Source organism: Paramacrobiotus metropolitanus, unplaced genomic scaffold, assembly GCF_019649055.1.
Source record: "Paramacrobiotus metropolitanus isolate TYO unplaced genomic scaffold, Prichtersi_v1.0 Parri_scaffold0000093, whole genome shotgun sequence".
NCBI lineage: Eukaryota > Metazoa > Tardigrada > Eutardigrada > Parachela > Macrobiotidae > Paramacrobiotus > Paramacrobiotus metropolitanus.
Window position 1 is genome coordinate 382,555 of NW_026570313.1, and position 19,552 is coordinate 402,106.

Sequence of the window (19,552 nt, forward strand, 5' to 3'; positions counted from 1 at the left end):
TGTTTGGATAATGGACAGCAGCCTTGTGACAGAAAACTGACGACGCAATAACTTGTATGGTGCTCACAATGTGCGAGCGTCCGTTTCGTTATTGGACGAAGGTGGCATGCCTTTACTCGGCTCCACTCGCGCTGTTCTCTTGACCCTTCTGTGCACCAGTTTCTTCCAGACCTTGTGACGCAGTTGATGGCGGTAGTCGGGGCGGAGAACAAAGTAAATAACCTGCAAGCGGCAAGAATTTAGTCACCAATGCCAAGAAATCGAGTAGCCCGAGACATACCGGAATCGATGCCACTCCAATCAGACTAACCAGCCGCAAGGTTAGCTGCAGGAATGGACGGGTGGCAAAATAGAACATGGCAAAAATGCCCATTACCGGACCGGGCAACGTGCAACTGCTGTACGACACCAGCGCCACGAAGAAGACATACATACTGCGATAGCGTTGCTGCTGTCTTCTTCGGTTCTTCTGCGTATCGTGCTGCCATTTCCGGCGTGCAATTACCAAAAAAATGCAAATATAGCAAACAAACGACAGGATCAGTGGTGCCACCATGGTGACGATCGTGAACGCGCCCGACCACAGTTGCGTTCGGTATAGAAAACTACAGGACCGCCACGCCCCCACCCGAATGGCTATCCCTGCCAGCTGACTCATGTGCATGATGACCAGAACAACCGCCAATGCCGGGGACAGAAAGGTCATCGTGTAACGAACCCCGTTGGTGGTGGCACGCGCGTACATGTGCGGATAACAGATGGCGACTAACCGGTTGACGCTAATCATCAGATCCGCCCAGTCCACCCACGTGGTCAGTCCCACAAAGAAGCCAACGGCCCCGTTGCAGAAGCGGTCGGTAATGCGTTGACTAATAGGGCTGCCTTCGTACGACAAGGCCATCAAGGGAATTCCCAGACAGCAGTGGCCCGTGGCGGCTGTCAACAGACTGACCAATAGCGGCGATGATTTGGAGCGCTGTTGGGACGTGACAACACAGAGAATCAGGAGAACGCCGAACAACGTCCCGGCGGCGCTGCAGGTTATGATTAAAGCGCTCCAGGTGCGGAGATCGCTGTGGTACTGCCGCCAGAGAGGCGTAGAATTATATATAGCTGATTGGTTAATGGTAGCGTTTAGTAGCGCCATCGACGAATAACGCCGCAACACTTTGTGGTGTATTTTGTGGAAGTCACTCGCTGCGATGAAATGCGTGTCCGAACGCTGATCAGTATATTTGTCTTTTGCAAGACCAAAATCGCACCACTAAATACAGGCAAATCATTAACCAGAACACACAATCAGCTGCCGCGTAGTAACAAATAAATGCAAGTATGTTATAAACTGACCGTAAGTACCGTAGCCTTTAGCGAACATAATGCGTTACAATTTGAGCCGAAGGTTTCGGCTAAAGGCACATAAAGCGTTTCAGCGTTAAAAGGTTTCTTCTGTGTTTCTGCTAAAAGCATAAAGGCAAACAACTCGCTGAATAAAATTACTTAGTAAAAATATGAATGCTTACATACGTGATAATACGTATTTGTATGTCGGTTAGGAGCGGTTCGCTAAGGTGCGATCGCATAGCTGGAAATCATGGGTGGGCGTCAGTGCTGCATTGTTCGGCTTAATGATGTTATACTGTACAATACACTCTTTATCCGGACCGGCTTGTACATATAATGCAGAGCTCTCAAATAATTCTTGTTAACGGCATCCCCTGCTGTACCTCTTACATTTGCTCTGCTTTCTTTTACCTTACGGGAGATTTGTGGGTGGTAAGAGCTCCCGATGCGACTGGATTAACCAGAAAGCAAATAATCCCGCGAATTGCACATGTACGATTAGGAAAATAATTAGCATTGAGCATTTTGTAACCTGGACATAAATGGAACTGTTTAACAGTCAGCATATCAGGTGGTGCCCATTAAAGGCTATTCTTTGAATTGTTTTAGAACTTTATTCGATTTAGCTTTCCCTCCAACTCGATTTTTCTCCTTTATTTACATACATAATGCCAATAACTGTCACACGAAATACAGTATGTTATTTAATTTGGATTACAATATGTTTTTTAATCGCAATCACTCTACGGTGCCTGTAATTCCGGTCTTTTTCAAGGCGTTAGATCTCCAAGCTTTAGTAATACCCAACACATACTACTGTAAAGGTAGCTAAACAGAACAATGACGTTTACAAGGACTACTTCAAAACAAAGTATGCAAAGAAACCAGGACCGGGGCAGCCACTTTATCCACTGTCAAAGTGGTAGAATTCTATGTTACTCGTATACTTCGGTAAACCTTTAATCCCGGCACCCCTTTGTCTGCTGTAATATATTCCGGCAGCCAGCTAGTTGAAAATGCAGCATGAGCAACCGCCCTCGTTGGCGACTGCACGTTTGTCATCTGCACTCGATTCAGCTGCTTTTTCGAATTTTTCTGTTGTTCGGCGCAGCATCTGTACGTACAGATGCTGCGCTGCATTTTCAACTATGCTGTGCAAATGCAATGCTGCATTTTCAACGAGCCGGTTGCCGGAATATACATAGTACAGAAGTCAAAGGGGTGGCGGAATAAGAGGTTTCTTTTAATTCAGATTGGCGAAACGATACACTCACAAGTTTCCTATAAAAGCGAAAGATTTGTACTGAATGCACAGCCTCAGCCGACTACGGAAATCGGCGGCCTAATCACACAGAACATTTCGTCTAAGTTAGCCGATACTGGTGCTGTTGCCATGACGGAGGCCGCGTTCCCGCGTTGGATTTCTATGCTGATGCGTTGGCGCAGATACTCCGTCGCCCGTACCTCGCCTGTTTCCTGTTGTATAATCTTCCAGACTTCGGTGACCAAACGAGAGGCGTCGGGTTCGAGTGGTCCGAGTGTTTCGACGCCTACTGCACGGAACAGGTAGTCTCGGGTGAGTTCCCGATACTTCACCACTTTATCCTGCTCTGCCCGCGCCGCGGCTGCCCCCGCTTGCTTGTTATAAGAGGTTTATCGAAGTATACCTTTTATTCAACATAAGAGTGTTGTGGTCGACAACAATCGGCAGAATTTGTCAGAACTGGAGCTAAATAAGTTAGACCACAGATACGGCACGGACGGAAGGATGCTCCCACTTTGATTTGGTATACGGCACCCACTTTGCTCGCTGTTTAACGTGGCGTGTGCAATAGCCAGCAGGGCAATGCAACGGCAGCAAGAGGCAGTGGTCTGACTTGTGCGGACAGCTACGGTAATTATGTATTCCAAGTTAGCATTATTGGAGCACTACGCGGTATCGCCGGTATGCTTGTAATTAGACACGCGCAAATGGATGGTGTTCACAATGTGCGCAAATCCGTTTCGTTGTTGGACGAATTCGGTATGACCTTACTCGGCCCCACCCGGGGTGTCAACTTGACCCTTCTCTCCGCCCATTTTTTCCAGACCTTGTACAGCTGATGACGGTAATCGGGGCGCAGAACGAAGTAGATAATCTGGAAAACAGAAGCCCTTTCATCATGCGTAGATAACAGGGCAACAAATTAAGATCCGTCACATACCGGAATGGATGCCACCCCAAACAGACTGACCACCCGCAGAGTCAGCTGCAAAAATGGATGAGCGACAAACTGGAACATGGCGAACATGCCCATCACCGGGCCCGGCAGTGTACAACTGCTGTACGACACCATCGCCACGAAAAAGACATACATACTGCGATAGCGTTGTCTGCCTTGCTGCTGTCTTCTTCGATTCTTATGCGCGTCCTGTTGCAACTGGCGACGTGCAATAACCACAAAGATGCAGAAATAGCATAGAAACGACAGGATCAGTGGCGCCACCATGGTGACGATCGTGTACGCTCCCGACCAGAGATACGTTCGGTACAGCAGACTGCAGGAGCACCACGCCCCCACGCGCATCGATATCCCCGCCCACTGACTCATCTGCATGACTACGATGACTAGCGCCACTGTCGGGGATAAGAAGGTCATGGTGAAGCGAACCTCATTGGTGGTGGCGCGCGCGTAAAGGTGCGGGTGACAGATGGCAATGAAACGGTTGACGCTGATCATCAGATCCGCCCAATCTACCCACGTGGTCAGCCCTATGAATAATCCAACGGCTACGGTGCAGAAGCGGTCGCTAACGGGTTGGCTGATAGGGCTGCCTTCGTACGACAGAGCCATCAAGGGAATTCCAAGGCAGCAGTGGCCCGTGGCAGCTATCAAGAGACTGCCCAAGAGTGGTGACGATTTCGACCGCTGTTGGGACGTGACCATACAGAGGATCAGGAGTACGCCGAATAATGTTCCAGCGGCGCTGAAAATGATGATTAAAGCACTCCATATACGGAGATCGGGTTGGTACTGCAGCCATATAGGCGTAGAATTGTATACGGCTGATAGGTTTGGGGTGATGTTTAATACTGCCATCGACTGCGATAGTTTGTTATCAATTGCGCAAAGGTTACTTGGCGAAATCTACTATTTTGTATGCTTACTTTCGAGACTGCAATATCGCTTTATTCTACAGCAGCCAAACGACTAATGGGAACCCACAATTAACCACGACTATTTCGTTGCGTTTAATAACAAACGCATGCGACATGGGTTTAATAAGCCGAAAGAGATTATAGGGAACATAACACATGATAATAATTGAGCCAAGGATTTCTCCTAACTGCGCACATGCGTGCATACTAATCTAGCATACGTATGAATATGTCGGAGTGGCACATTAATATGCGATCGGATATTTAGCTGGAAAGCATGGGCATATGTCGATTGTTAGTGTCAGTATTGCCGCATTGTTCGGCTTAATGCTACTATATAATATAAGACCCCACGTGATCCTTGTTAACGTCTTGTCAGCCCTTCAATTCTTTTGGGTTTGCTCTACTTCCTGTTATCTTCCGGCAGGATCTGTGGGTGGAGGGTGGAGTGATCCGGATGTCAGATTAAGCACAAAGCAGCATTCTTCCAAATTCCACGAGAAATTATCTTGGAAATTATTCTCTTGGGAAAAGCGCTGTACACAGCTGAACATACGTTAGCGCTGAACGTTTTGTACCCTGAATATCGAAGAATCTTGTTAAGTTACAAGAGTGATTCTGCTTGTGTATGTTGCCAATAAAGGTTAAAAACGTAGAAGTTTAAAAATTATTTTGTTTTACCGAGTTCGAGTTGTATGTATTAAAGAACACCCAATCATCAGTGCACCGGATCGGTTTCTGTTCTCCTTGTGATTTCATTAATTTTGGCAATGACCAGTTTTCGTACTTATGTTGTCACAACTGAGACGAAAAATTAGGAATAGTCTAAATCAGAAACATAATAAAAAAGTAGGCATCCAGTATCGCTAGTGTTACTCAGCGCTCTTTAGGTAACGTATGACAACCAGAGGTTGCCCATCTCCAGCGCTCTTTAGGTAACGTATGACAAGTTGACAACGTTAAATCAGGTGCAGCGGTGCGGTAACGGTAATCAAATTCGCACATTTCGTAAGCTCAGTCGTTCAGTGTCCGTCCAACAGGAGCCAGTGGAGTGTTAGCAGGCACGGATATAGTAAACGACGGTCCGATACGGTGGCATGTTGCTGTGCGGCAAACCCGCGCCGGTGGCGGCGGTGGTGTGCTGCGTGTTGGTATAATTGTCGTTCTGCGAGGAAAATATAATGGAACGGTCGCCAGACAGCTGATTACCATTTTGGGCACGCAGATGCATGAAATCTCCACCAGCCGTGGCGGCGTGCGTGTGCGACGGCATCTCCTCTTCCGTTAGCGTATGCTTATCCGCCCCGCCAACCGAACCAACGGGATGCTGGAAGCTCCGCCCCAATAAAAAGCGGCCTCCCAGATCGGGAAGAGTGGAGCTTTGTAGCAGTGCGTGTAATTTCGGATAACGCGAAGCTGAGAAATTGGCGCCGTTGCACTCCAGCCAACACGAACGGTTGCCGCCCACATTCGCCAACGCTATCATGGATCCAATCGGAATATCCGGGATGCTGTTGGTTCGTTCCGTGAGAGACTGCACCATTGCAGGGATGGGAGCCAGCCTTCTGGTCAGTGCTGTCAAAGCTGCACTATTGGCTTCGCACATGGCAGTTATGTTGTTGAGGAGCTCCTGTTTAAAGGCCTTTAGGCGTCGTTCCAATGTTTCCTCCATTTGACGTTAGATGGCAGAAATGATACCCTGTACATGATTGTATATTCCCGTGTTTGCTAAAGTATATGGAGTCGCTGCTGCAATCAAAAAGCACGTAATGTCCGCTGCATCGAATACGAATTCGCATATCTTATAGTCTTTGTTAAATTACACGATTGTACACATTACACAATATATTGCATACACGTGGATAATAAATACAATTTTGGTTTAACCGGCGGCACTGAAACGCAAACAATTCGCTGTACCATTTGTTCCAGATTTCAGCCACATAATTCCAGCGATCAACATCACAGCGCTAAGTTGCTTCATGCTTCAAGTTTGCACGATGTTGAAATCAGCCACATACGTATACGTACTATACGGTGATATACGCGTGTACATTAACAGTTCAATTAGGTTGGCAAAACTGAAAAATACAGTTCATAATGTCGAGCGGGAAAATTGTCATGGAAATTTTGTTTGATACTATGGAAGCATTGCACATTAGGGAATCTTGTGTAGATTAATGATATACGCTACGCAGCGCTTCGCGCTGGCTCGGTTATGCAGTCTTTAAACGATGTAAGTCAGAGAAGTGCATTAGTTTCCCTACTACAAGTACCAAGTAGTTATCAAGATTGCGATTATGTGATTTAATCATCAAGTCGCCTTACCAGGCTATAACGATAGCAAAAAGCTAATGATTTTCTCAAGGAAATTCGACTACTGGTGGCTGTCTGTGTGTGTGTGGTCTGTACGCAGAGTTTAAAAATTCTATGCTTTCACGTGCAAATTAAGTACACAAGAAAAAGTCTGAAAGTAGTGCAGCTAGTACAAATGTTCCGAATTTGTCGATCAAATATGTCGATCTGATATTTGATTGCCTCCAGAGCTCAGACAGTTCAAAGGTTGCGAGTGCATGCACCAAAATATGAAATACCCGTGAAGCGAAATACGTAGAAACCTTGAACGCATAGTATTTGCATTGTTTGAAACTGGAGTGTTGGCGGACACTGGAAAACAGTAAATACTACTGTATTCTAGCACTGAACACACCTGTCGAAGGAAAATAAAACCGGGTAATAGTCAGTTTAGTATTTATAACCAGTTTGTTGTATCAGCTACAGAAACCACGCGGTGAAATACTGTAGATTGACGTTTTCGCAGTGAACGAAATCTGATACTGGTTGCAGCGGATTTGTGACCTAATACAAACGGCATGCAAAAGATCCTTCAACCTTCAGAGGAAGCTTCGTCGCCTTCCGTTATGTCAGTAGATTGTACATTAGCGAATATCGATCTGACCGCTAATACTCCGCTTGTAATGCAGTATCATTATTGTGACTGGAGCCAGTGCTTCTTTTCTGGCTTTCATGCATCCTTGCGCCGTGGGGAAATCACAATAACAAATACCGTAATTGGACTTGGTGCACTTCGCACTGAAACATTACTGCTTTAGTGATGAAGGACAGCTGGTCGCGGTGTGATTCCCTGCCGTATCGTGTGTGCACGGAGCGGACATCTAGGGAACTTTATGGTGTCACGGAGAGCGATGCCTTAGTTGTCAGCGTCGCTGAGTATCCGCCATACAGCTACGAATCGCCGCCGGGATCCTTGTGCTTCTGCGGCCTAGCAATTTCTCTGCTCTCCCACATTTCTAGTCTGCTTAATCTAAGGTAATATTCGTGAAAAGCGTTCATGTTTTATTCCTGATATTTAATTTTTATTGAAGACAGGCCAGGGCCATAGGTGCTTCAAATTTTTTTTGTTTGCAGCCCTTATGCACAGGGCAAACTTAACGCTTAGCCTAAACTAATGCACATGATTCGGCGATTCTGATAATCGCAGCTATCTATAGGGGCTTCGGTGACCTTACATACTTTTTGATCACTAAATGCGCTGTAACGCAGTTCGCATTTAAATGCTTAAGACATTTGGTAGAGGTCACTTACTGATTTGCTCAGCTGTGCATCACGGTGCTTGTTAACAGGTTCCTTTTGGTTCCCCAACGCAGTCCAGTCTTCAACACATCGGAAGATGGCCCACCGTTCGACATCCGCAGTCATCGCGCTGACGTCAGTGTGTGCCCGTTAGGCATCACCCCGGCCCGCCTCGCGGAATGGGATCTACTGTCCATCTATACGGCGCGCACGTATCAGGTGGCCATCCATAAATCTCTGATCGTGGAAGGCGGCACCGAATCCCTCCTCCTGCACGGTATTGTCGACAGTTTCGATGGGTACAGCTGGCTCGGTATTACAGCGGTGTCGCTGTGGATGTGGGCCGTTTTCTGGGCTAGTAATGTCTTGCTCTTCCGCTTACAACGGCGCTCGGACCGGCTACAGATGTCGGTGGTGTGGAAAGCGTTCGGAAAGATGTATTGGGAGGTGTTCTACAGTTTCATCAATCAAGGTAGAAGCAACTCTTCTAGGCTCTTTTAACGTACCGGTATTTAAGAGCGGGTTGGTCTTATAAACTCTTATTGGATACGATAATTCCTAGTAAAACTTTGACACGGTTCGACCATCAATGTGTAACCAGATTATTGTCTTTTGCACCTGAAACTACTCTGTATGCTTGCGCGATTTTTCTGGGTCCAAATTCTGGCCTTTTTCGATAAGCTATGTCAACGAAACACACTAATTTATAATGTAGTTATTAGAATGTCATACGTGTACTTCTGTGTCCGATGAACAAAGCCGTGCATTTTCTAGCGGATATCCATCGATCCAAATATGTAGCGGCTTACAACATTATCGCCTTGGTGTGGTTATCGTGGACCATGATCATCTTCTACACCATCATTACCGCATCCTTGGCAAGCACGTTGAGCAATAACCCGGCAACACTGCCATTCGATAGTCCCGAGTCGTTCCTGCAGTCCGATTTTATCATGGTATCGCGTCCTCTGGAATCCTTTCAATGGAATGCCCTACAGAATCTCTCCTCTAAAGTTGTCGAATACGACACCACTTCCGACGCCTACTTGTATGACCTGGCTGCCAATACCAGCGGGCAGAAAGTGGCGGTTACCTGTATTTTTGCGGATAGTTCAGAATGTACCGATCGAGGCTTGGTGCCTGTATTCGATGCTGGGATTAAACGATGGGTGTCGTTGATGCAAATGCGGAAGAATACTTCTGTAATTCCTGATTTTAATTCCAGGTAAGGTCAAGCTGATGTATCAGAAAATACGTTGATTAATAATATAGTTTCAAGTGCAACGTACGCGTATAAGGTGCGAACTACATCCTTTTGGCTTTGCAGAATACTGCGCTTTATGCAAGGCGGCATTCCACAGCATCTGATGCGAGTACATCGACTTATTTCTTATCGCGACAAAGAGGCAGCGATACAACCAACGGCAAGGCACCGCGGACTCAACGAACTCGCCTACGCTATTACTAACGTCAGGCTGCGGCGAGTCTTTTACTGCGTTGCTGGTTTACTGTTCATGTCCGCTGCGCTCTTTTCGTATGAGGTCACAATATAGCCGCGAACATGAGGCTATGTTTGGTATTTTGCTTTTGCCTACTGTCTGACCGTTGGCGTTTTCATAATTCATCCAGCTTTCGGGATTGTGCATTTTAGTATGTACTGCAAAAGCCTCAATCAGTTACTGTACTTGGCTAGTGCGTTCTGCCGACATTGATTTCGAAGCAAGCGATTCTTCATCTTACTGCTGGAGTTCCGGCATCCGCTCGCACTCCGCATTGCGCGGGACAACCGTCCGACCTCTCTGTGTATTCAGTGCTTTTCAGAAACGTCTTTCCAATTAAACAAAACCATGCATTCATACTGCCTAAATGGCTATCGAATGAAAGTGGCATCAACGTTCCGTGGATCCGGGTACAGTTATTTGTGCAACTGTGTTTTGCCTGAGCAAACCTTTCTGTCGTATCGATCGCCTGCCAGTGCTGCCACGGGCAAAAAATAAGTGTTTGGCTTATTTTAGCGAAGTAAAGTGATGTAGTTAAAGTTTGCTGACTACTCTCGATTACGGATTATTGACGACGCGTGCCTAAGCGGTAACGATTATCGCATTTTCCTCGCACTTACGCTGGTATGGACACTATTCCATCGTACTTTTTCCGGCGCCCCACACGAAGCCACCTCGAAATCAACTACGGGAACACGGTGCTGGTTGAATGTGGCAACGGTGAGCGGTGGCTGGGATACTTACAGGATATTGACAGGGACCTTATGCTAATTGATTTCGACTGCAGCACAGTTGCCGCTGAATGGATCCACTCGCGTCACGTCCGGGCACAACCGTTCCTCAACGACGACTGGACGCTGTGGCGCTCGCTAGACCAGGAAGTGGCCTCCACCGGCAGCTGTGGCGTCCAGGTAGCGCTGCGCCGCACCGAAAACGGACCGTTTATCTTCCGCCCGGCACGTCTACTGACCCGGACGGCGGAAGTGGGGCTGTTTTACGTCAGGCTGAAGGACACGGCTCCGCATCAGTATGTGGTGATACATCTGTGGCAGGTTGCCGCCAACATGGAACTGGCTGTGGATGAGCCGCCGCTGCGTAAACAGACTCGCGGATTATATTATCGCAAGTTCACCGTTCCTTTCCAAAATGCTCATATGAATGGGACGCTAAATATGGAGGCCCTACGGAAATGCCTGTATAATGCCGGGCTTGAGAAATATCAGCGAGGACCAAATTCTGTACCCGGCGACGAACGCATTGATTTCCGCATCTTTGCCCGTATTATTGGAGGGAATCTCCATTTTATTTGCGCCCGACATCCTGAAGGGCGCGCGCATTGGAATAAGGATACTCTACTACAAGCGTACGCGAGCTGCTATCCCGCTCCCTCAGTGTTAGGCGATGTAATGGAAGATCCACAGCAGAAGTCAGTTTTTGGTATGTTTAGCATCTCTTGCACAGTAAGTCTACTCTGCCTGTTGAACTGGGATGCAATTACTTACTCGTAGACAATTCCGGATGGATTGGTGGCATGGCCCTTCCGATTATGGCCGACGTTCTTATCAGTCTGGATATGCACACGCAAGCTAAAGCAAAAAAGTAAGCAGCAACGCGCGCGCGCGCAGATTGCCATCGTCAGTTTTTTTTTGGACTGAACAAGCTAATCAGCCCATGTTTATTTGGCCACACCATAAAACCACGATTTCTTCAGTTTTCACTAAAAATATCACGCAGTGCGCCCCATGAGGTGGGGATGGATGGTCAGCGTTTCAGAACCGTATGCTCACTATGATCAACGTCAAACAAATTCCCACAATAATGTCGAAGTATGAGTAATTTTGCTTTACAGGGTATGCACTCTGTGGTGGTTGCTTCTTTCCGACATTCGTATCAGCCGGCATGTCACCATTGACAGCTCCGCCATGGTCCTGAACAAGCTGTCCATGTCGATGTGCGATGATGTGTACAGTTTGACTTGGGGCTTAAATCGAGCCATAACTGGCCATACAGAAAGCCTGATGGTGCTGGATAACGTCTACCAATCAAATTTGACTACGATTACGACAATGCTGGTGACGCTGTCGGCCGTCAAAAAGATTCAGCTACGCTACATTCTCATCCGCAATGGCCGCACTCGCGAGGGTATTAAGTGAAAACGGGGCGCTCATTATGACGACAGCGAGTGGCACTGTGACAATTTGACCCGCCTTCTGACCGTTGGTCGCCGGCTGGTCCTGCGCAATTATACCGTGGAGGATATTGTCAGCAACTGGATTATGATATTTTTGCTTCCTTATTACACTTTCCTTATCACGTTAGCCGGTTTCATCTTTGTTGGCGTGAGGCTTACTGATATCAGATTTCCGATTACGATTCCCTTTGCAACGCTGCATTTCGCTGATGGCGATGCCGGTCTGCTACGGCAGTTTCTGTCAGCGGTGGAAAGAAGCTGCCCTCCGATTGGCCCGTCGGTTTACAATCGAGTACGGGCCATTCATCGACGCTGGTTGAACTGTCTGCAGTATCCCGATCAGTGGCGTCCCATCCGACGCATGCTGCAGTTGTACGTTGGCGAAAATGATGCGTCTGCGCCGCCTCGTTTATATGCTAGTTTGATGTTGCAGGTACAGCGGGTTCCGTGCTGACGGCAGTGCACGCGACTGGGCAGATGCTGATCTCCGACTGCTGGATGTCTACACTATAACCAAGCTGGCAGTGGCCGCTATTAATGCCAATTTTAAAGTAACACCACTGAATCCCAACGCATAAAGATAGCATTATTTTGTCATGGCAATAGTACCTGCAGCTTGGGCCAGTCTAAATAAAATGTTTTTTATAATAAAATAAAATATGTTTTGGTTGTTTTTTGATTTCTGAATTGGGCAATGTTGGCCGTAGCAATAAGAATTACGACTGTTATGTCGCGATATGAACATCCATAAAGAACGATTTACTAAAAATAAAAAATATTAGACCGCCTGGTTCCGATGCTGTGTCGAGTATAGCGCTTCCCTACTAAAAAACTTGCTGCTGTTGTTCTTTATTTTGACAATTCATATAAGCGAATGGATGTCATCCCGAACGATGGATTCCACGAATCCAACTGACCAAACTCGTATCGTATCAGGACGGTCAGCTAGTTGTGTTGAGGGCTGAGAATTTTCCGATGGGCAAATCCGTCATATCTTCGACTGTTGCATTGGAAAGTGATTAATCATGAGGTACAGTGGATTCAGCTGGCTGCATATGATCAGAGCCTGCTCCACGAGTGCGCCGAGGATGCTGCCGTCCAGGAAGATGTCGGTGGAGTTTACGGACACCTTCACGGAGACAATGTCCAGTTGGCAGGCGGAACTGTCAACGGTGCATGCTTCTCTCCAGTTTATCGCCATGATTAAGTAGCTCACCCAGTGTCGTTCGCACATACAATATACTGAATGCAGACATCATGTATTTACATAAATACCAGTACCGTGTACATGGAAATTATATTATGGCCATCAAATAACGGTTAGGTAACCTCCGTCTCAGCAACCATAGTTTTTTCTTCCTAGGTCTTTCTGTTCTTTTTCTTGTCATAGGGCTACCAATATTGATGCATAAATTCATAATCGTACTGTTGAACTACAGTATGTAAGAGTATTAAAGGTAGCACAAAGTGTTGATCTTACAAAATTAATTACCTGCACACAATCCCCAGTATGGCTTATTTTTCAGTATTGTACACTGCAAGACGAAAAACACGGACTGCACAATTATTAATAATTATTGAAGTGCATTATCCTTATTTTATTGCGCATCACCATTCACCGCCATCTCGAAGCTTCGGTAAAATACAGTAATTAGCGATGTGAAAGAGTAAAAAAAACAAATCCGTTAAGCGGTACAAAAACATTCGCAAAGACCAAAGCGAGAACACATCCACTTTACCCATTGTCAAATTGTCAGAGCTGCATTATACTTCAGAACAACTAGAACACGTGCAGCGTGCTTCTGATCGGAAACCAGTCAAGTGATACATAGTTTTGATGGTATTCACAATCTGCGCGGTTCTATTTCGTTACTGAACGAATTCGGTACAACTTTACTCGGGGCAACCTGCGCGGCGTTCCTGACCTTTCTATCCACCAATCTTTTCCAAACCGTGCGCAACTGATGGCGGTAATCGGGGCGCAGAACAAAGTAAATAATCTGCAAACGATAACAAATTTTCTGCCAGCTACAGAAGATAATCCGAGACATGACATACCGGAATGGATGCCGTTCCAAACAGGTTGACCACTCGCAGTGTCAACTGGAGGAAGGGGTGGGCGGCCAACTGCAACTTGGCAAATGTGCCCAGGAACGGACCGGGCAGCGTACAGCTGCTGTACGACACCAGTGCCACGAAGAAGACACACATGTTGCGATAGCGCTGTTGCTGGCGTTGCCTCCGCGTTCGGCTTTTTTGAATATCGCGCCGCCACTTCCGGCGCGCAATTACCAGAAAAATGCAGATATAGCAAAGAAATGACAGCAGAAGCGGCGACACTGTGAGCGTCGTGTACGCACCGGACCAGAGATGCGTTCGGTACACCAGACTGCAAGAACGCCACGCCCCCACGCGCATGGAGATCCCTGCCCACTGACTCATCGGTAAGGAGACTAGGATAGCCGCCACTGCCGGAGATAGAAAAGCCATGGTGAAGCGCACCCTGTTGGCGGTGGCGCGCGCGTACATGTGCGGATGGCAGATGGCGATGAGACGAGTGACGCTGACCATCAAATCCGCCCAGTCCACCCACGTGGTGAGCCCCACGAAAAGCCCGATGGCCACGGTGCAGAAACGGTCGCTGACGGGTTGGCTGATGGGGTACCTTCGTACGACAGAGCGATGAAGGGAATCCCCATGGCACAGTGGCCCGTTGTGGCTACCAACAGGCTGACCAACAGCGGCGACGATTTTGAACGGTGTTGGGCCGCCAGAATACAGAGCATCAGGAGTGCGCCGAATAATGTTCCAGCGGCGCTGAAGCGATGATTAAAGTGCTCCAGATGCGAAGCTCGGTTTGGTACAGCAGCCAGATTGGCGTAGAATTATATATGGCTGTGGTGTTCTCGTGAATCTGCGTTTACGTATTATTCCTGTTGTACTCAGCAACTCTGTTACTGCGTGTTTGCCACTTGTCGTACTTCATATTTAGTCATCCTGCGAGCTCGCTCCTGTCAACCTGTATTATTAAAGTCATACTTATTTACGTACTTCTTTACATACGTGCATACATCACAATTGGCGTGGAGTTTCGAACTTATGCTGGTTTCTTCGTATTCCTTACGGCTTCGATTTACTACTGTTTTTCGTCAATTTGCTACGCCCTTCTTATGCTATCGTGGGTGAGAGGATTGCTACATCCTGCCTAGGACTCCGCCCACGAGTTTGCTGATGCATCCCCATTACTGGCTTCTCCTGCCACTACTGCTTAGGCGACAGATGCTCGCTCCCTTTCTACTCCACAATGCTGGATAAATTTGGATTCCTGCCTGTTTCGGTACCGTAATGCTGTACCATCTACTTTAGCGTTCCGCCCTGGAACACAGTTCAGAAAACGACAGGATGATCCGTAGCCATGTACAGCAACATATTTTTAGGAGCCAAACAGTAATCAATGTCTTCGCAATTTTAATTTGGTAAATAATTTCGGTAATGTACTTTCAAAATTTTACGTTAATATTTTTGCACAAAAGTCACTCAGAAAGTTATGTACGATTATGCAAACAACAGCGGCAAAATGAGAATTATGCAATTCAAATGTCTAATTTGGCCAGAATTATTCACTAAAATCGAAAATTCGCAACAATGCTACCGATGATCACAAAACGATAAAAACTCACTGAAGGACAACTGGCAAAATGATGAGGGCGGTCGGCTTTCTGGTATCCTGTCGGGTTGGTTCGGAAACCAGGAGCGCCATGTAACAGCAGCCGGTTTGACTGCTGTTCTAGTGGGTTGGTTAATCCACCTTACCACGATCTGTCGGCTGTTAGTGTGGGAAAGGCTGGCACGGTCGGCAGCGATGCTGACCGGAAGCTGACTACCGTTTACATGGTGGCAATGATGGGAGATGCACGATCATCCCATGGCGATTACGCAGCACAACACAAGGTCATCGCAGGTGTTTATTAGCAAGTACACAAAGCAAGATTCGGCGAGCAACGCAAGCTGAGGAGCAAGAACGCATAAGCGTGGGCAAGAAGCGCGGAAGGCGCGTTAGCAAGAAGTGCATAAGCACAGGGGCAAGATTCAGAGCAAGCTGCAGCAAGACTAATTTCAAGATGTTTCTGACCGTGTGATGCGGTCGGTAAAAGTGGGAAAACTAGGATTCTGATCCTCATAACACAACAACCAATAAACAGTAGAGAAAGGCAATTAACACTCCTACTGGCGGTACATCTAATTTCTATCGCTACAATATGTACTACGATATCCGCTACCAGCTGACCTTCACGGTGTAGCGCCAGTGGATTTGTTGGAATTTTCCACTTCGCCCATTACTGGACGATATGGATACCTGGTCCTTCCCGCCAGCGGGATGAATTTGAAGATGTTGCCATGGCTGACATAGTTCATTTGCTCCATGCAGCAAGCCCCATTCTCAACCAACGGCACCGTATGTACGATGTGTTCAGCGTACAAATACCAGTACATATCCTTCCTGTGATTCTAACACGTACTACGTAGCACGTACCGTATAACAACACTACCGCTTCCTTGGATACCGGTGCGTATCAGCTAGAGAAGCGCTGTTCCTGACGTACAGTACAAGAATGCAACCTGCAGTGCCATCCAAACGGCGCCGTACTCGACTGTTGGACTGCCGAAGTGAAGTACTTAAGTACAGTTTTTATATTAGTGTTTGTTTACGTGGATTACTTAACTTACAATAATTATACGGTTGCCTGGTTATTCATACAATTTCGTTCGTTCATACTAGTACTGTTCCTTCATACAGTGCACGTACAATTACAATTTCCAATTACAATTTCCTGATTGCATTACGTATTGTCGTGCAATATAAAAACAAGCGTTTGCGTGTTGTTGTTATACCACTTCCCAGACCACGACCAGTCGGAGGAATAGAGCGACTCTTAATCTCAACTTCTTATGTATTTCATGGAGCGAAAGGTTAAGGATGTTGATGTACAAGTATGAGATGATATGCAAGGATGAAGAAGAGGATCCGGAACTCGAAAGCCTGCTGAAAGAGAAGACACGAAAGGAAACACAAGGGATGCGTGAAGTTATACGTTACCTGTCAGACGCTAGATGGTAGCTGAAGCGTATGAGTATGACAAATCCATCAACCTGGCGCTACAGGGCATGAAAATCGAAGGGACCGAAAGGTCACGGCAAACAAGGGGGATCAAGTGGGTAGCCTGTTACGTCACGAGACTATCCAAAGATGATAATGCACGTCGACGAAGTAGAGGAATGACCCCTGACAATAGGTGAAAGGTCACCCAGAGGTCAGTTTGAACAGCCTCACTTGGAAAGAGAAGACCAGAGCAAAAGCCTGAAGTTAATCAGATCGAGTAACAAGACTCTACTTTTGTTGGGATTACAACTCTTGACATTACAATGGGCGACGAGCGCCTTATATAGCCCTGGGCACCGCAAGTGCTGGCTCTTCGTACGCGCAGGTACGGGTCTGAGAACAATAGGGATATTAACTCTAGCCAATAGAAGACATCTAAGGACACGTGGACTAATCACACCGCTACATCTCTACACGTGGATTAATGAGAACAAGAGGTCAGCTAGTACACTAGAACAATAGGTTGAGCTCGTTGACCGAAGCGCGGTCACGTCGAAATGGCAAGTCGCGGTCAAAGTTCTCTGCTGGGGATTTCTGAGAAGTCGAAGCAGAGACTCGGGGTCAGGACTCGCGTAGAAGTTGTAGTAAAGCCTAAGCCTTAGTAGTAGGGGTAGAAATAGTAAAGTAGTACCGATGTGTACTAAGGGACGCCAGTACACGTCACCCCCGCAAACGAGATTTCTCTGGATCGTAGTGGAACAAAAGTGAAGCTTCGCGGAACGACGTGGAACGAAGAGGAAGGAACATAGGGACATAGGAAAAAGCAACATCTGCTCCATCCGCATAGTGCGTGCAACATCTAGCACTATCGCCAAATTCCATCCCGACTATCCGGTGCCATCAAAAATAAGTAACATCGCTTGATCCGGTGAGTTGTTAGTGAGTTTGAGTGTTATAGGTCTTTGGATCCTGGAGCGTAACTGGCAATCCGGAAGTCGAAGGAAGTGGAAAGGCGGAAGGCAGGAACGTCCGTGAGATCCAAGGTGTTATCGTAAAAAAGATGTTAAAAAAAGATGTTGTTTAAGCATTAAGTGCTTTAAGACCGATGTGAAAGGTGTATTAGAAAGTGGATGTATGAGACGACTGAAAACCCTTACACTACGAATAACTAATAAAAATTAAAGGATTAAAAGGTTAACTGCAACAAGGAAAGTTATATCTGTACAAGTGATGAAACGTGTTAGAAAGCGAACAAGTTCAGACAATACGCAATGCAAAACGCTTAGACTGACAATATACTACGGAAATTAACAAAAACTGAAAATTCTAAAGTTGCTGACTCTGATAGAGTGTAAGATCTGTGCATCATTCTATTCTACAAAGCACTCAACTGCAGTTCTGCGTAAATGGACTACGAGACACTATACTACGACTGTTGACAAAAATACGAATTCTACTGGACATGCTGCAAAAGCTAGAAGTAAATCTGTACTCAAAATGCAATGATAAAAGATCTACAAGCGATTAAAGCCGAAACACTACGATAAGCCACAAAGTTAAAGACTGCCAAAAATCATACTGCAAAAGTAATATTGAAAAACAATGCAAAAAGTTCAAAGTTTAAACGCAACAAGTTATTACCGAATTATAGACGTTATAGATACTGTCTGGATTTGCTGGATCTGAAGCCGACTAACTACGAGCATTCAACGAAAAAGAGGTTTTGCTGCTACATGCACCAAGATCGAAATCTTATAAGCTTATAACTGGATGATGAGAAACACACACTAAAGCCGAAATTCTACGCCGATTCACAAAAATAAAATTCTACCGCCACATACTGCAAACACACTGATTTGAAACAACTATAGACGATTAGGAAGACATCGATATGGATATAAAGACCACTAAGCTACGAAATTCGACAAAAACAATGAGATTCAACTACATACTCCACAAACTGAAGTTTTTAGAAAAGCCTTAAATAATCCTGCAACACTGCCGTCGTAAAGCTTATACACTACGAAATCTCGACAAAAAGATAATTTCTATGAAACTGGACATCTGCATTAGCTCTAACACACTGTTGATTAAAGAAACCGTTACCCGTCGCGCTAACTCACATGCCGATAAACTACACCGTTAGACAAAAAATCGAGGATTCTGCAAAATACTGAATTAGACTGCTGTAAATGCTGAATTTTATCAAATAACAGCTACTATAGCACGATTTACGAGTTAAAAATAAATACTGACAAGTGATACTGCATAAGCCTATATTTCAATGTACTGACTGAAGGATATAAAGATTTGCGCAAGATCACTGTTAACGCCAACAAACTACGAAGGATTACTAAAAATACTGCTAAAATTCTGAATACCGCGTCTGAAGATTTATATAAGGCTTTTCACACATCCATTTGTATAGACAACACAAAGCCGATTAACTACAAACTAACTGTACCGAAGTTGCTCACAATACACACACCGCATATATTATCGTGTTTTATGGGTATTAACGATTTAAGGGCCAACGAGGGCGCCAAGACGTTGTTTGGATATATAGGATGTTATTATGGTGTTAAGGTGTTTTAATATTTACTGCAAAAAAGGAAAATTCTAACTACTGCATATTGACATTAAAGGGATCTTGCTCAATGCTCAATTTTATCTACACCAACATGCCA

The 19,552-nt window shown here is 46.0% G+C and overlaps 3 protein-coding genes across 4 annotated transcripts; 2 read left to right on the top strand and 1 right to left on the bottom strand.

Annotated features, from left to right (window-relative positions):
* Positions 1–5,240: 5,240 nt before the first annotated feature.
* Positions 5,241–6,690, bottom strand: LOC129596658 (uncharacterized). Of its 2 annotated transcripts, none has more exons than XM_055493994.1 (2): positions 6,401–6,690; positions 5,241–6,179 (listed from the first exon to the last, which is right to left on the bottom strand). In XM_055493994.1, the coding sequence occupies exon 2, from the start codon at positions 6,150–6,152 to the stop codon at positions 5,535–5,537; it is 618 nt and encodes a 205-aa protein (XP_055349969.1). In that variant the 5' UTR covers positions 6,153–6,179; positions 6,401–6,690; the 3' UTR covers positions 5,241–5,534. The 2 variants fall into 2 exon arrangements, with proteins under 2 accessions (XP_055349969.1, XP_055349968.1); XM_055493993.1 differs by having other exon boundaries at positions 5,241–6,229.
* A 441-nt stretch (positions 6,691–7,131) lies between these two features.
* Positions 7,132–9,850, top strand: LOC129596660 (uncharacterized). Its single transcript, XM_055493997.1, has 5 exons — positions 7,132–7,213; positions 7,302–7,810; positions 8,125–8,546; positions 8,849–9,299; positions 9,402–9,850. Exons 2-5 carry the CDS (start codon positions 7,596–7,598, stop codon positions 9,625–9,627), a joined length of 1,314 nt encoding a protein of 437 aa, XP_055349972.1. The 5' UTR covers positions 7,132–7,213; positions 7,302–7,595; the 3' UTR covers positions 9,628–9,850.
* Positions 9,851–9,997: 147 nt separating this feature from the next.
* On the top strand, positions 9,998–12,421 carry LOC129596666 (uncharacterized). Its single transcript, XM_055494001.1, has 4 exons — positions 9,998–11,010; positions 11,082–11,172; positions 11,423–12,136; positions 12,198–12,421. Exons 1-3 carry the CDS (start codon positions 10,200–10,202, stop codon positions 11,724–11,726), a joined length of 1,206 nt encoding a protein of 401 aa, XP_055349976.1. The 5' UTR covers positions 9,998–10,199; the 3' UTR covers positions 11,727–12,136; positions 12,198–12,421.
* The last annotated feature ends 7,131 nt before the right edge of the window (positions 12,422–19,552 follow it).